This window comes from Gavialis gangeticus, unplaced genomic scaffold (genome assembly GCF_001723915.1).
Source record: "Gavialis gangeticus isolate Ggan-Ray unplaced genomic scaffold, GavGan_comp1, whole genome shotgun sequence".
Classification (NCBI taxonomy): Eukaryota; Metazoa; Chordata; order Crocodylia; family Gavialidae; genus Gavialis; species Gavialis gangeticus.
Window position 1 is genome coordinate 167,815,431 of NW_017729024.1, and position 17,725 is coordinate 167,833,155.

The 17,725-nt window shown below is 45.8% G+C and overlaps 1 protein-coding gene across 2 annotated transcripts in view; it reads right to left on the minus strand.

Annotated features, from left to right (window-relative positions):
• Positions 1 to 17,725, minus strand: part of TPGS2 (tubulin polyglutamylase complex subunit 2) — a 47,047-nt gene that overhangs the window by 15,413 nt on the left and 13,909 nt on the right. Inside the window, exons 1-4 of one of the 2 annotated variants that reach the window (XM_019518091.1) lie at positions 14,764 to 14,988; positions 12,339 to 12,418; positions 3,976 to 4,063; positions 209 to 340 (exon numbers count right to left, since the gene is read on the minus strand). In XM_019518091.1, coding sequence (XP_019373636.1) covers positions 209 to 340; positions 3,976 to 4,063; positions 12,339 to 12,418; positions 14,764 to 14,770 — 307 coding nt within the window. In that variant the 5' untranslated portion in view covers positions 14,771 to 14,988. Of the gene's footprint in view, positions 1 to 208; positions 341 to 3,975; positions 4,064 to 12,338; positions 12,419 to 14,763; positions 14,989 to 17,725 lie in introns of those variants that run through there. The other variant, XM_019518090.1, reaches the window with a different exon arrangement.

Consider the following 17,725-nt stretch of genomic DNA (forward strand, 5'->3'; position numbering starts at 1 on the left):
TCCTTTGAGGATCTAGGACTGTTTCCATCTGGTCTCAGGAGGACAGCAAGCAATGGGTCTTCTTAAAAGTGACCTGTGACCTCTCTGTTCCTACTGTCAAAGTGCAACTAAGCATATTCTGCAGAAAGGCAGTTTATCCTAACCCATCATGTAAAGCATGTTTTAACAGCTGTGCGTCCCACCCCAGCTGCAACCCCAAAGACAGTACCTTCCTCTTCGGTATCATCTTCCAAGTCAGCAAGTGTTGGAGCATTGGGCAAAGCATACAGCGATGAGCTGCCCAGTCGGCTTAGTTTGGAGATGCTGTTAATCATCATGGAGCCCAGAGGCATGGGGGTATCTGTAATGCACAGTTGTGAGACTGATAATCAACATGTTCTAGCAGCAAGAGAAGTGGAGATCTTTTCTTTTGGACCAATCCTCCACTCATGGCAGAAGAGCTGAATCTTGAAGCAGGCCTGGGAGTGTAATTACTCCAGGCTCTGGTATTCATCTGATACCATCATGCCAGAAGCTCCCTTTCTTTTGTATGGAGGAAGACCCAAATCAGGTTTCTCATCTGAATGCAATGGTGCAGAGTAGGGCAGTAAAGGCATGCCCTTTACAAGCTGTTGAGGCAGTGCTTCATTGTTTCTTTAACCTCCACACAAGGTGAGGTGGTCAGCACCATGCTCCAGCTGCCTTTAGTCCCAGGTAGCGGTGGGGACCCATTGGGTAGGAGGCTGGGAGGGCCTCAGGGCTATGCTGGAAGTGGAAGCAACAAGTAGAAACCCACCACCCTCACCTGGGATCAAAGCCAGTCCTTCCAGACCATAGTCAGTCATCTACAGATTGAGTTATGCAGTTCCCAGAGGAGGGCAGGGGGGGTGTTAGTCCACTAAAAAGGTCTCAGAACATTATGGGGCTCTGTAGGTCATTGCATTTGGCTCCACCTGGAGATCAGTGGGCAGCCAAAGCTGGAGCACTGGTGTTGCTCCTGACATGAAAGTCCACAAGGAGAAAAGTGCACCCCACACTTACCGGTGGAAACAGCAAGCACCTGTGTAATTTGGGCAAGGTCCTTACTTCAGAGTAAAAGAGCGGTTCTTTTCTTGGCAGGCAGAGATGGAGGAGAGAGGGCCCAATCCCACCATTGCTGGAGTAATTCCACTGAAGCCAGTGGAGATATGCTGGAGTGAGGTCTGAATCAGTGCCAGGGGCTGCGACTGTTTGTATCACAGTATAATGTAAAACTCCCACTACTTCAGCGATTGTAGGATCAGGACCTTCATTCCAATGTTGTTCTCAGTTAGACCACCACTGTGGTATCTGGGGCTCAGCTAACACCTGTCGTATTACCTTTGCAAAGCTGTTCAATTGTTGTCTACTCCCATCAAGTCAGATGTGACTAAAAATGGCATAAAATGCATGAGGCCAACTGAAAACCAGAGGTTACATGTGAGCTGAAGAACAGGCTAACATTGCTGGCCTCCTGAGAAGTTATCTGGGAGGACTTTGTTGAACTTGTGATCTTCTTCTAGCTCGGAGATGAAAGCAGTCACATTACTTGAGCTAAGACACTATCTCATCATAAAACTTCAGGGAGGCAGGAGAGGCAAAACAGGATGCGTATGTATGTGCAGGCTTTTCTTTGGTGCTCATTGTTGGCATTGCATAAAACAGAATGGATGGAGCCACATGACAGTCAGATGAGGACTGTGGGACCTGAACCTATTCAGCCTCCACAAGAGAAGGCTGAGGGGGGACCTGGTGACTGTCTATAGACTCACTAGGGGGGACCAGAAGGGTTTGGGGGAGACGCTGTTTCCCCTAGCGCCCGCTGGCATAACAAGGAGTAATGGGCACAAGCTGATGGAGAGGAGGTATAGATTGGACATCCGCAAAAACTACTTCACGGTTAGGGCGGCTAGGAGCTGGAACCAACTTCCAAGGGAAGTGGTGCTGGCCCCTACCCTGGGGGTCTTTAAGAAGAGGCTGGATGCCTACCTGGCTGGACTCGTTTGAGTCCCGTTTCTCTTTTTGGGGTTTTTTGTTGTTCTCCCGCCCTGGCGGGGGGTCGGGCTAGAAGATCTACTAGGTCCCTTCCGACCCTTAATCTATGAATCTATGAAGGGAAGTGCAACTATCCTTTTTTCACGGATGCCGAGCTCAAGCCAACAGAAATCAGGTGATTTTTTTTCAAAAGCATCCATGGCAGTCAGAAACTCCCAGGTTGATTTATTCTCAAACCAGAGATTTATTTATGAAACCCCAAGAAGTGGTGGTGAGGCCTTGTTCAAAGTACGCGTTGCTTTGTGAATACTTTAAATCAGCCAGGTTTCTACTGCTGAGTGAAATCTGTGACTTATGTATTCATTTATGTGATCATCAGGGTCATAACTGGGCTAGCATAGCACATACTGGCATTAATGTCAACAAAAATAAAACCTAAGAACCACAGACTGGATCCTAACAAATTCTAGGCACAGAAAGTTTCCAGCTGGAGTCCTACATACGGACACACTTCAGGCTTGAGCCTTATAGATTCATAGATGCTAGGGCCGGAAGGGACCTCAACAGATCAGAGTCTGACTCCCTGCCTGGGCAGGAAAGAGTGCTGGGGTCATATGACCCCAGCCAGATGCCTATCCAGCCATCTCCTAAAGACCCCCAAGGTAGGGGAGAGCACCACCTCCCTTGAAAGCCATTCCAAATTTTGGCCACCCTTACTGTGAAGAAGTTTTTCCTGATATCTAGCCTAAATCTGCTCTCTGTCAGTTTGTGACCATTGTTCCTTGTTACCCCAAGAGGTGCCCTGGTGAACAGAGCATCTCTGATCCCTTGCTGCGTCCCCCTGATGAATTTGTAGGTGGCCACAAGATCCCCCCTCAGCCTTCTCTTGCGGAGGCTGAAGAGGTCCAGGTCCCTCAGTCTTTCCTCGTAGGGCTTGTCCTGTAAGCCCCTAACCATATGATTGGCCCTCCTCTGAACCCTCTTGAGTCTATCAACATCTTTCTTGAAGTACGGCACCCAACCCTGGACACAGTACTCCAACTGCGGTCTGACCAATGCCTCATGGAGGGGAAGTATCACCTCCTTGGGTCTATTCACCTTGCATCTGCTGATGCATGATAAAGTGCAGTTAGCTTTGTTGATGATTTCATCACACTAATGACTCATGTTCATCCTGGAGTCCACTATGACTCCGAAATCCCTTTTTGCTTCTGTGCTGCTGGGAGGGTGACTTCCCAGGCAGGAAGTGTGCTGGATATTTTTGTGCCCCAGCACTCTGCACTTGTCCTTGTTGTACTGCACCCAATTGTGTACTGCCCACTTTTCTAACCTGTCTAGGTCTGCCTGCAATCGTTTCCTACCCCCCAGAGCGTGAGCTTCACCCCACAATTTAGTATCGTCTGCAAACTTGGACAGAGTACACTTCACCCCCACATCCAAGTCACTGATGAAGATATTGAAGAGTACAGGTCCAAGGACCAAACCCTGCGGGACCCCACTACCCACATCCTTCTAGGCCGATACCGACCCATCTACTACCACTCTCTGGGTGCGACCACTAAGACAATTTGCCACCTTCTGCATCACGAACAGAACTTGCACTTGCATTCATCTGTTATTATCAAGGCTCTCCTCATACTGACTACAAATTTTGTGCAGAATTCCAGATTTATCAAGGGAAATTTTCATTACCATTTTCTACAGCCAATGATTGAATTACCCAGAAACAGCTGGCTAAAGCCATCAAGACAAAAAGCAGAAGCAGTGGTGTTTATTATTAAGAATGACACAGGCTCTGTGGTTCTGGTTAAGTTAGATGTAAGACTTTGCTAAGCTGTGATCAAATTAAAAAAGAAAATACTTCCACTGACACAGAGGACACACAGAAAGAGGACAGAATCTAAGTGAAAAGGAAATAGTATCACGGAAAGACAGAATGCACTGAAGGGAATATATTAGCAGGGAGGAAACAACCAGACTTACCATCTATCTTCACGCTCCATGTCATGTGGAAGCCATCGGTCATCAGGTAGAAATTCTTTAAATCCTCCGGCAACACACAGGAGTTTTTCTAAAATCAAAACATTGCCTAAGTATTATACAAGAAAAAACTCTAGGGCCTGCTTTCAGCCAAACGAGTGACTGCATATTCAGACAGGAACATTCACCACCAATTATTTTCCTGAGCTTCAGCACAAATGAGATAAAATTAAATCTTTAAAGACATCTGCACTGCTCTGGTTCTAGTTTCCACTATAGGTTAGTTATCTGATGTAAAAAAAGACAGGAAAATTCCCTAATTAGCCACTGGTAGCAGAAGAGGTATTTAGGGGTGTTCCATGATGCATCACTTTGGCAATGAATGCAAGCTCCCAGTGACAGACATCACTGCATACAGAGGCATTGCCAGGGACAGAGTTTTACCAAACATATGGCCTGGGGGCTGGATCCAACCCACAGAGGTTGATAGTTTGGTCTGTGGGGTTTCTAGCCATGGCTGCCAGCAGCCAAGTAGTTGTCAACACAGCAGCTCTGGGAGCCACGGCAAGAAGTGTTACAGACCACATCCAGTCCACCAGCTCTTTGAGTTTGACAGCTCTGTCTTCAACAAAACCAAGATCAAACCAACTGCTTTGACACAAGCTAAAGCAATGAGGGCTGATCTTTTTGCTACAAATCAGCCCCGCACCTTTCCCAAGGACCGCTCCAATCCTCTTCCCCTTCCCAACCTGCTGCTCTGCTTTTGCCTTCAGCCCTGGGCTCCCTGCATGACCAGCTGCTCTGCTTACTGCTTCCTCCATTCTGCTTCCTTCTTTCCCCGTACCCCCTGCCCAATTTGCTGCTTTGCTATCTGCTTTTTGGGGAATGCTAACTCCTCCCTCATCTTCCACATACGTGCACACAGGCTGCCCGTGCCACTTGTGGTGCCTTTGCTGCAGGCTGGCCACCCCTGACCTAAAGGATTAGAAGGGCATGTCTACAAAGCACCATGCAGTCTATGTTATTAATACTTCTTTCATAGGGAAGGCTATAAATATTGCAGGTTCCCCTAGTGTAGCCCAGGACTGGGCTGGGTTTCACAGCTATACTTCATGTCACCTTCATAGCTATACTTCCAGCTGCGCTTATCCAGTTGATATGTGGGCTCCTCTCCTATGATGTTTCATTTTTTACTGCTGCCAACAGACAAATATAGCTGCACCCCATGTCCTTTTGGCTTTGCTGCTCATCAGTACTGTGTGCCACACAGTGCAATGATCCTTACTATTGATCCACTGGCCATGCCAGCATGGCGGTCACTCGCATATTAGGTTTCCCAAGACCTCCAGAGGGATTCCCCATGGGCAGCAGGGATAAAAATGAAGGAGATGATGCTGCAAAAAGCTTGTTGATAAGAAATCCTCCATCGCTCGAGATCACAATGCTGACAGGTGAGGCTGTTTGATGTTTGCTTCAGAAGATTAGGTCGCGTGGGTATTTCTGAAGTTCTGCAAATGCCTGGAACAGATGCTCCCTTGTTTCGCCAGCTCTTTTCAACACTAAATATTTATCATCTCACACTTCAGCTTCCTAAGTTTTAATTTCACGCTGCTGCCGCAAGCACAATGAGCAGGATGAAAACTATGAAGGACGTAAATAAGAGAGATGTGCCACAAAGTCCCACCCAAATGCAAATATGTACATACCACATTGATTCTTTTTAAAATTCTGTTTGATCCTCTTTAACTTGTCTGCTAATAAACTTTTACATCTGAACAGCTCTGCTGGCTTTGTGGGCATTTCTCTTAGGAGTCAGAGCAATGAATGGTCAGTATATGGAAAGAGAGAAGAGACTTCTAGATGAATCTAGTGTCTTGAATCCTTTGATTTGTCTTGAATCTTCTAAGAGAGCAGAACAATTTGTATACATGTTTTCCCAGTCTCATTCTCTCTATTTTACCTTCATTTTCAGATCTTCCTCTGCTAAACTCCTTTCTGCCATCTCCTGATGAGGGTTTTGGAAACAACCAAGGAAGATGCTACATTAGAGCAGATCTTGGACATCTTCAGGTTCCTGGAGGTCTAGACTGATGCCCAGTGTTTTCCACAACAATGGAGAAGATGGACTGATGGTGAGTTTGGGACTTAGAAAGAGCTGTCCTCTTATGGCAGAAGTAAGACAAGCCACCCTAACTACATGCCAGAAACTGCTTCATCGCGGTCCTTTCAAACCGTTGTGCTCTCTGCTCATCTGATACTTTCTAAAGCTACACTCGCTCGGCCCATAAAACACAAGATCCTATATACCCAATATTTTCTGTGACTAAGTTCTTGGCAAATATTCTCCAAAGAAACCATTCAATGCTCAAGTCCTACATTAGAGGGAAACTATGCTGGTCAGCAAAGTTATGCTGACAAAGGTGTGGTCATCACTGGGTGCATTTGTGTGTGTAATTAATGCAAAGCAATAAACTCTGGAGCATATTGCGCCAGAATTTATTGCTCCTGGGCACTGTGATTACTTGTGCGCTCAGGGCTGCACCATGTCGAGCTGGGTCAGGGGGCCAGCCTGCCAGCCCGGGGCTGCTCTGATCTGACTCAACATGCTGCGGAGGGGCTGGCTGGGGCACAAGGGTACATCAGTGCAGGGCCAGTTAGCAGGCAAACCCCGCACTGAGGCAGCCCTGTCAGCATCTACATGTGCATTGCTGTGCAGTAAATAATGCTGCTATAGGTCAATATTTGTATTTACAAGTACTATGGTGGCACTTATTAATTTACTGTGACCTAATAAGGCCGCATATGTAGATGTGGAGACTTTACTGAGGACCTAATTAGGCAGCTCCATGATAAACATGTCCTGTAGATGCATCCACTGTGTTTCCAGATAAAACACAGATATTGCATGTGGCAGTTTACTTAAAAACAGTGTAAGAATAGTTCATTACCGGGAAAAGATAATGTTCAACTGGAATTGAAAAAGCAAGGCTCTGGAGAGACTGAGAGGCCCTCCGTTGATTCCATGCACAATCTGAGTGCAGGAAAAGGAGATTGATTCTACTCTTATGCTAGAGCTGGCTTGCAGCCAATCTGTCTCTCTGCATAAGTTAATGAAGCTTCACAGCTGGTCTAACCCAGATGACCAAGCCTCTAAGACACCAACGTGCTAGGCTGTTCCAAGCACAGCCTTGTGGGGGTCTTGGATGATGGGAATTCCCAAGTGAACACACCTGCTTGCCTTGCAGCCTCTTTGCACCCCCACAGCAGCACAAAGGAGGCGGCAGAGTGGGACTGAGTCTTAGCGACAGAGAACAGGGTTTTGCATCCGTCCGTGCACTTGTTCTGGAATGGGTATGGGTGAATCTATCACTCTCCCCACCTATCTCTGGTGCATGTTATGTTCCCCTTGTGCTCCTTGGAGGGCAGACAGTGCAGCTCTGTCTAGTGTTTGGGAACAAGGAATACACACATCATTGTGCCCAACCTTTACCTAGAGTCATATGGTGCAAGCTAACATGGGCTAGGGCAATCCTTTAGCCACCTGACTCTTCAGAGGTACGTGTTTCCAAAGCACTGAGCAAAGCTATGCCTAGATCAGGAATTAAATGCTGGCAGCTGGGCTCAACTGGGAGCTTGCACAAGGCATCTGTGAGCACAAACTAGGCAAGATGGAACCACAACCCATCCTCCAAGTGGAAGAGGCCCAAGCTGGCCTTGAAACCCTACACTGAGACCACTGCAATTTACATTCTGATAGCACTTCCAAACCATAGGGACATTTACCAAGGTCAATGGCAAAAGAGCACTAGCACTTCTGGGTTTGCAGGTCCTAGATCTGTACAGACAAAGCCAAGTTGAGAAACAGTCCCACGTGCATCAAAGCTTCGGCAGCATGACAGGCAGGGATCAACTGAAGATAGCGGAGGGCAGCATCAACTGGTGGAGAGGTTGTTGACAGGCTGATTTGGAGGACATTTCTTTGGCACCCCTTTTTTATCCCGTCAAGCATAGTAGCAGTACTGCTCTACAATTCCCAACCCCGGGCACCTATTGTAATTTCAGTTCTTTCTTGTGCTGAAAGCGAACACTGCTAAGCCAATCTTGCAGACGGTAAAACTGAGTCACAGAAACGGATATGGTGATTAGTTTTGGCATCTCAGCCAAATAATAACACTGTCTCTGCATTTTCAATTTTAGTTTCTGTCCAACAGGTCTGAACTATAAGTGACTCCCAATATTTATTTGCCTCCCTGCACCGCTTTATTTCTATGCTTTTAAATGCCTGGGAGGAGTTGTGTATAAGCATATGGTAGCAACTATAGGGGCGGGGGATGTGTGTGTGTGTGCATGCGTGCACGCGTGCCTGCCTGCCTCTAGATTTACCCCACAAAGCTTTGAAAGACCAGAGCTTCTCTGGGTCCCCAGATCATCCTGCTTGCAGTAAGCGGCGATGTTTGGGAGCCAGAGATAAGGCTCCCATTCTCTTTCCAGTGCAGAGCTGTTGGCTGTTTTGAGGCTACATAAACTTTGTGATGGTTTTTAAGATGGTCTGTGCCCAGCTTGCCATACATTTAAATGTCAGGAACAGTGGGAAAGTTTTACTGCGCAGAAGATTTTAGTCAGAAGGACACTGAAAGGTTGGTGATGAATCATGACTGTAAAAAGGTGTCATTTTAAAGCATCCATAACTTAAAAACAGGGATTTTTTTCTCCTTGAAAAAACAAACAAACCCTATTCTTGAATGCCTTGAAAGTACTGGCAGAAACAGCTCTTCTGTGCACAACATGTATGAGAACTGAATACAGTTTATAGTGGAAAAGTAGCTGTGACATGAACCTCTTACTGAATGGGTTCCTATGCAGAGGTTTTTTTTTAGGCCTATAACTCAACAATTGTTTGGCTGATTTTGTTTAAACTTTGCAAGAAAATATCTTCTTTCTGTTTAGAAAATATATAGCTAACTTGAAGCCAACCCCTACTTCTCAGCTGGAGTTATGCTATTAGATGAAATTAGGGATTGTAAGGGAACCTGGCTACAACCTGAACTGCAGGGAGAGGATTGCTTCTCCTCAGGTAAATGTGTAAATGTTGCCGCCTAGTGGTTGACAATAAAATGAAGAAGACTAACCATATATCTGTAGATTTCTTTGTCTTAAAAAATTGGAAGCGATGAGATGGGAGAGAACTTCAAGTTCAGTGCTAAGAGATAAGCCCTGAAAAGTGTTCGTAAAAAGAACTCAATTCCCACCAACTGGCTCCTAAAGATCTCGGTACTTTTTCCAAGAGACTAAGCTACATAGCTCATGTTTTCACAAACAAGAAAAATTGTTAAGGCTGGTAGATCTAAGATTTCATCGGTGTGATTGGTAAGGACATAGGCAGCTAAATCCTTCAATAGTCCATATACACTTTATTTCTAACTACCCTTTCTTAATGACATCTTCCTACTTTCCCCTACTTATATAAAGGGAAACCGTAGTACCCCTACCTATATAAAGGGCTGCATGAATTATTTCACAAGCATAATTTACTCATTTAAAAAAAAAAAAAGTTGAAACTTTTCTAGATCTCTGGAATGTGTTGACTTTGCATTTCAAACCAATGCTTTATTTCAAAGTATGTCAACATAATTCTAAAAATGTAAAATGCATTTCCTTCATTGTATAGTAAAAGCTGTGTTATCCGGTGCTTTACCATCCAGAATGCTCCATTAACAGCATCTGTCATAGACGGCATCTGTTGTGTACGGCAGTGGATTGAGGCAGCAAAAGCAAAACCAGAAGTCCCACCATGGCATTTCTGGTTTTGCAGAGTCTCACTTCTTCCTTAAGGACCAGGGCCTGAGGCAAAGCAGCCTCAGCAGGGCCCCCCTTGCTGTCCCCCAGCACACTGACGCCAGGGAGTGAAAGCGCTGGCGCACCGGCAAAGATGCCTCCTGCTGGAGATAAACTCTTAGATAACCAGCATATTTGATTAACCGGCACCCCCAGCTCTCTATGGATGCAGGGTAACAGAGCTTGTACTGCACAGGCAGTCCTCAACTTACAATGTTTCGAGTTGCAGTGTTTTGCACTTACAACGTTTATAAACTGACACTGTTTCAACTTTCTGACGTCAGTTTTGACTTTACACTGCTTGATCCGATGTGATACCACAACAGCGAACAAGTTTGCTGCATCAGCCATCTCCCTGGAGGACATCTGGGAAGGACCAGCAGGGGGGAAGACGCTCAGGGGCAACCAGCATGGTTTCGTTAAGGGCAGGTCCTGTCAGACCAACATGATGGCCTTCTATGATCAGGTCACAAAATCACTGAACGCAGGAGTTGCGGTGGATGTAGTCTTTCTGGACTTCAGGAAGGCCTTTGATACTGTCTCTCACCTCATTCTCATTAAAAAGCTGGGTGACTGTGGCATTGATGCCTACGCAGTCAGATGGATAGCAAATTGGCTGATGGACTGCACCCAGAGAGTGGTGGTGGACGGGTCATATTTGACCTGGAGGGATGTGGGCAGTGGGGTTCCCCAGGGCTCGGTCCTTGGGCCCCCACCCTTTAATCTCTTTATTAGGAACTTGGATGAGGGGTGAAAAGCACCCTGTTCAAATTCACTGACAACACCAAGATCTGGGGGTGAGGTGGGCACGCTAGAAGGGAGGGACAGCTGGACCTGGACAGGTGACAGGGGCGGGCGAACGAGAATAGGATAGGATTCAATACTGACAAGTTCAGTATTGAACTTGGGCAGTAAGAACCAGCAGCAGACCTACAGGCTGGGAACTCCCGTCTCAAACGCATAGTGGCAGAAAAGGATCTTGGAGTCACTACCGATTCCAAAATGATCATGGGCTGCCAATGTGAGGATACAGTCAGGAAGGCCAACCGTACCTTGTCGTGCATCCACAGATGCATCACAAGCAGGGCCAAGGAGGTGATCTTCTTCCTCTATGCGGCACTGGTCAGGCCGCAGCTGGAGTACTGCATCCAGTTCTGGGTGCCGCACTTCAGGAGGGATGTGGACAGCAACAAGAGGGTCCAGAGGAGGCCACTCGCGTGGTCGGGGGCAGCAGGGCAGGCCCTACAATAGGAGGCTATGAGACCTGAACCTATTCAGCCTTTACAAGAGAAGGCTGAGAGGGGACCTGGTGGCCATCTACAAACTTACTAGGGGGACCAGCGGAGAATGGGAGAGACCCTGTTCACCCGTGCACCTCCTGGAGTAACAAGGAATAACAGCCATAAGTTGCTAGACAGTAGGCTCAGGCTGGACATTAGAAGACACTACTTCACAGTCAGGGAAGCTAGGATCTCAAACCAACTTCCAAAGGAAGTGGTGCTGGCTCCTACCCTGGGGGTCTTTAAGAGGAGGCTTGACAATTACCTCCATATGAGCCCAGTATTCTCTCCTGCCCAGGGCGGGGAGTTGGACTTGATGATCTACTTAGGTCCCTTCTGACCCTACATCTATGAATCTGTCCAAACTTCTTTGGACACTTTCTTTAAGAAAGCAGACAAGACTACAGGAAAAACCTGCAGCCAAGACTCCTGAGAAGACTCCAGCCAAGAACCCTTCAAAAAGTCCAGCCAAGTCACCTCAAAGAAGTCCTTCCAAATCAATATGATTGCTACTTACAATATAAATACATTACTGTAGCTATATTACTCGTGTATAATTGATTGAGTACAAAATTCTGGGGTATTTTTGGTGAAAATAAGGTATCGGGCCTTGGTTCAGGAACAAATCCCCCATTTATAACAGTGTTTCTTACGAGAACATGGAGTTACAACGTTTCAACTTAGGACACAGTTTTCAGGAATTGATTGCGTCCTAAGTCCAAGGACCACCTGTATTAGATTTTTTTTTAATATAAAACAAATTTTCTCCCTACTTTTTGTCCAGATGCCAAATCAATTACTTACACAGTTCTACACACAGTCCACACACCAGCTTGAAAAAAAGCACAGCCTTGTCTCTACCCATGATACTGGATATATGGGCATGCATTTTGATGATTAACATAGGGTGCTATGCATTACTTCATACACCGTTCTGCCATAGCTTTATTCCTGATCATAGACCATGGAGTTGGAAAGGATCTCAAGATATTCTTCTTCAGCTCCCTGCACAGATGCAGGATTTTTCTACAGGTGTAAATTGCAAATGGCAATTGTGCAAAATGTTTTATTGCAGAGTGGGGTTATCAGACTCATTTGTCCCGTAGGCCAGATGAGTGGCCTGGAGCTAGGCAAGGCCCATAAACACCAGAGAGTGTATCCTGTGTGGGATATAGTCAGGCTGAATTCACTACAGTGTTCGTAAGTATGGTTAAACCTGCCCTCTTACCCTGCTGTAATAAAAGAACTCACTTGCTCCCATGAGATGATGGTGTGGCGTTCAGCTGGCTCCTTTTCCACAAGTGTCACCTCAGCCACGCCAGGCGAAGTTTCTGTGAAAGAAAAAGGCCTGTTAGTACCTGGCAGATGTAATGCCAAGGGCTGCGATACAATTTGGCAAGCTAAGCAGGGGCAGGCCTGACCTGCACAAAGACTTGCTTTATGTAATGAATATCCACAGGAAGTGGCGCTAAAGATACAGGAAGCGGCGTTCTTCTTCCTGTCAGTGCACATGCAAGACATCGTCTTTACAAAGGCTAACCCAAGATTTTATTTTAAAAAAGTACTAAAAATATTTTGGTCCAAACGGACTAAAATCAGTTCTCACTGACCTCATTTGTTTTGGATCAGATTAAAAAAGATTATTTTCCTGCTATGAGAATGGGAAATACAATAAAGGAAGCTGTACATAAGACCGACCACTTTGCAGTGCTTTCAAGGCTGGTTAAGCTGTGAAAATACTGCCTCCCAAAACAGCCAGTCATGATCTAATCACCTTATAAAACACAGCACAACATACTAAACTGGAAAGACAAGCATCAGAGAACACTGGTCCTGTTTCCTTTCCTTTTATTGGGCTTTTTGGGTATGTCTACACGTTCAATTAATACGCTTTAGGTAATGTGCCTTAAATCTAGTGCCTCTGGGCATTTGTACACATGCTTGCACTGCAATGCTGGCCACTTTTAAAAGTGCCTGGCACTGTAGTGCATACAGTTGTATAAGCATCAAAATGTGCATTGGTGCTGAGAAAATGGCAACGGCTCACTTTTGAACTAAAACACATCAGAAGTGTTTTAGTTCAAAAATGTACTGCTGCCATTTTCTGCATGCTGACGCGTATTTTACTGCTTATATAACTGCATATGGAGCAGCGCAGTTCACATCAGCTTGTGTGTGGAGCAGACCCGATTAACTGAGTTTGCTCTGACCCGTCAGATCTCTGGTGCGTTGCGGGACAAAAAGGTAGGTATATAAATGCCCTCCACTGTGAAGTACTAGTAAAAGTTCCTATTTGAAAGCACATTAGATAAAGAGCATGGGGTTTTCGTGACGCTTTAATGTGCATTCAAATAGGCTAATGTGCATTAAAGTGCACGTATAGATGCACCTAACAGTAGGTCACCCAAAGTTTTTCAATCAGTGTTTTAGTGCTGGGTAGTCTGACTTTTCTGAGACATTTCCTAGTCAGGGGTGTATTTGCCACATTATCCAAAGCTTTCAAAGGTAAAATGCAACTCTGTCAATAACTCTAACCCAGTGATTCTCAACTCGGCAGCTGTGGCACCCTGGGGTGCCCTGAGATCCCTCCAGGGGTGCCACAGGGTGCCATGCAATGTTAGCACTGTTAGGTTAGCGTTAAAAGCATTCTGACCTGTTGTGGTCTTTCTGAGTTCTTTGAACACAAGAAATTCCTCTATTGTCTTTTTGAAGTCAAAACTCAAATGAAAACTAACAGCTGATATTTTCCCAAGGGTGCCTCAAGTCTGAGGGGTGTCTTCATCTTATCAGGGGTGCCTTGAGCCTAAAAAGCTTGAGAACCACTGCTCTAACCTAAGGTTCATGGATGCATCATTCACAATAGTATCAGCTGTGCAGAAAATATGTAAGGAAACTGATTCTCCTCCCCGCCTCCGCAACATTATTTTCAGAGCATTTCGGCCTCTGAAGTTAAAGATGGAAAAATCCTATTAGGTCATCTAGTTCATTTCCTCCAGCGTACACAGGAATCCTGCCTATGGAAGATTTTCCAATGCTTTGCTTGTTTTCATTTTAAATGGTTAAGGGAAAGAGGGATTTTGGCTGTGCTAAAATATATGTCCTCCATACTGGGGGCTCTATTCTGCGTTTGAGGAAGAGGGTAGAATCAATGCTCTCTGGGATCTTTCCCTTTACTATGTTACGTGAGTCAAGCTAACAGATAATAACAGAATAATTGTTATTTCTATGATCAAAGAAAACAGCAGGGATGTTTAATTCATCAGGTACAAAAGCTCAGCTGGGATAGTGGAAGACTTAATATTGTATCAGTCATAGGAAGGTGTCAAGGGGACGAATGAACCGTAAGTTCTAAAGGGGTCTGAACCAAATCCAAGATCAAAAGAAAGAGAAACTCTATCTTAAAAGCCTGAATGTTATATTAAAAATATCCTGTGGGTAAATTGAAGATCAGGCCTAACAGTCCTTCATGAGTATGGATGGAAGTGCCATTACACATGAAGCGGAAGAAGAAGAAATGTGCCACGGGCACCTTTTCTGAATCCCCGTAGAAGAAATCAAGAGGCTATCCAGTCTCGACGAAAGATATGGAATAAAGCTGAACAAATTCAAGAGGAGAATTCGCCCACTTCAATATTCAGAATCACAGTCACAATAACCTTTTGCATATACTGTACACCTTTCATCTGGATGTTTCCTACCGCACTTTAGGAAACTTTAAGAGAGATACGACCTAAGGATCCGCGCACGAGGTTTGCAGCTGAGAACTCCAACGTTACACTTCTTGCTCCGCTGCTGCGGTTCCTTTCGACTCTGGTCCAGTCACTGCCATCCTGGGAAGGTGAACACTTATGTTCTGATCTCACAGGGTATTGAAGAGCACATCTGCTCTGAAACGAGACTGGGAAAATGACAACACGAAATGCCACATATTTTAACAGTCAGCGCTTGTCAGCTGAATTTAGGACTGAAGAATCAATTTTTCACTTCTTGGGCATTGTTGTTAGAGTTTCTGCAGGATAAAGCATGCCCTGAACAAAAGCTGTGTATTTTCCTCGTGTTCAAATTGTAGCCTCTATACTTTCTGTGATACTCACTGCCTCCCCCCAGTTTCTATAGAGATGGGAACTTAAAAAATTCTGAATGTGGGGCACAGAGAGGAAGAGGATTTGTAAAGGGAGGACCACATTCACCCACATAAACATTTGGCAAATGGGGCTGCAAACTACCACTCATTGTGTGGAATGGACCAGTTGAAAAGGAACATGCCAAATTTTAATGCATGACCATCCTCCTACCAGTAAAAGCATTCCACTAAATCAATAGCGTTAAAAGGTTCATGCCTGCTTTTATGCCATGGGATGAAGAAAAGTGTCTCTGAGTTTTATGAGTCATCCCAGAGAAAGCAGCTGAACTAATAGCAAGACAAGTTTTATTGGTTGCACCCCTAAAGGATCTTCTTTGCCATCAAAAGGAAGGATGCAAAGCCTATAGATATCCCATAAAAACAACATCTAGTCTTCCTCACTCTGTTCTAGTTTGAGAGTTCAGCAAGGTTGATTCAGATGTTGGTGTAATAAAATACAGTGTACTCTGTTTAAACACATAGCCTTGGAACTAGAGAAGGGCTATGCACTTACCCAGAATATGCACTCCTGTAAGCCTAATGCCCATCGTATACAGGCATCAGTGACTGGCAACTCCAAAACCTGGGGGGATTTGATTTAAATCAAATCGAATTAAATCATGAGTTCAATCGCAATTCAAATCACTAGCCAGGAAGCCTTGATTTAGTCACTGTTTTCCACAAAAAGTGCATTCTCGTTGTTTGATAGCCTTTATTTATTTAACTTCTTGAAACTTTACATTTTTATACTGCTGTTAACTTGCATTCCATGGGACGTCCAGCAGTACAGCACAGGTAAGCAATAAGCAGGTAAGCAGTAAGGGGCCCATTGGGCATCAGACCTGGGGGGTTACAAAGGTGCCAGTCACAGGGCTCAAGTGCCTATACACTAATGCTAGCAGCATGGGGAGCAAGCAGGATGAACTAGCGCTCCTGCTTGCAGAGAACACGTATGACTTAGTGGGGTTAACAGAAACCTGGTGGGACTCTACCCCCGACTGGGCGGTACACACTGAGGGCTATAAGCTGTACAGAAAGGACAGAGTGGGGAAGAGAGGGGGAGGGGTTGTACTCTATGTCAAGGAGCATTATACATTGACCCTTATCAAAATGGAATCAGAGGAGGAGAAAGTAGAAGAATTATGGGTTAGGATACATGGAGGTCAAGGAGAAAGGGATTTGGTGGTAGGGGTCTGCTGCAGACCCCCACACCAAGGGGAAGAACTAGATTTGGAAGTCCTGAGGCAGCTCTCGGAGACCATAAAGACTACGGAGGTGGTAGTCATGGGGGACCTAAATAACCCTGACATCTGCTGGGAGACGCAGACAGCACATTCCCACCGTTCACGCAGGTTCCTATCCTGTGTGCAGGATCTCCACCTGACGCAGGGGGTACATGGTCCCACTAGGGGGAATGCCATACTGGACCTGGTATTGGTAACAGGGGATGACATGGTAGGGGACCTACAGATCAGTGGTCACCTGGGGGACTGTGACCACCAAATAATAGAATTCATCATAAGGCACAGAGTGAGAAAGGTAACTAGTAGAGTGGAAGTGCTAGACTTCAGGAAGGCTGACTTCAGCGAGCTCAGGCGTTTAGTCCATGACGCATTGCAGAGTAAGAGATTTGGCGAGATGGGAGCCCAGGAAGGGTGGCTGTGCCTTAAGGAAGCGATCCTTCGGGCACAGAGGGAGACGATCCCGATGTGGGGAAAATGGGGGAAAGGGGGCAAGAGGCTTCCTTGGCTGACCAGAAAAATCCAGAGCAGCCTCAGGGCAAAGGGCAGGGCATATAAGCAATGGAAACAGGGAGAGATTACTAAAGAGGAGTATGCCTCCTCAGCTCACAGTTGTAGGGAGCCGGTTAGAAAGGCCAAAGCTACCATGGAGCTGAGGATGGCATCCCATGTTAAGGATAACAAAAAATTGTTTTTCAGGTCTATAGGGAGTAAAAGGAAGGCCCAGGGCAGTATAGGACCACTACTGATCGGGCAAAAGCAATTGGTGACAGATGGGGGGACAAGGCTGAACTCCTCAATGAGTTCTTTGCCTCAGTTTTCCTAAATGAGGGGCAAGACAAGTCTCACATTGTAGAGAGGCAACAGCTGGGCGCCAGACTACCAAGCATTGACCCTGAGATGTTGCAGAGTCACTTGGAAGGACTGGATTTGTTTAAGTCGGCAGGCCCAGATGAGCTCCATCCAAGGGTACCGAAGGCGCTGGCTGATGTCATTGCAGTCACTGGCAAGAATATTTCAGCACTCGTGGCGAATGGGACAGGTCCCGGAGGACTGAAAAAGGGCCAATGTGGTCCCTGTTTTCAAGAAGGGGAGGAAAGAGGATCCAGGCAACTACAGGCCCATCAGTCTCACCTCCATCCTTGGCAAAGTCTTTGAAAAGATTATTAAGGCTCATATATGTGAGAACCCAGCAGGAAAAATTATGCTGAGGGGAAACCAGCATGGGTTTGTAGCAGGTAGATCATGCCTGACTAATCTAGTCTCTTTTTATG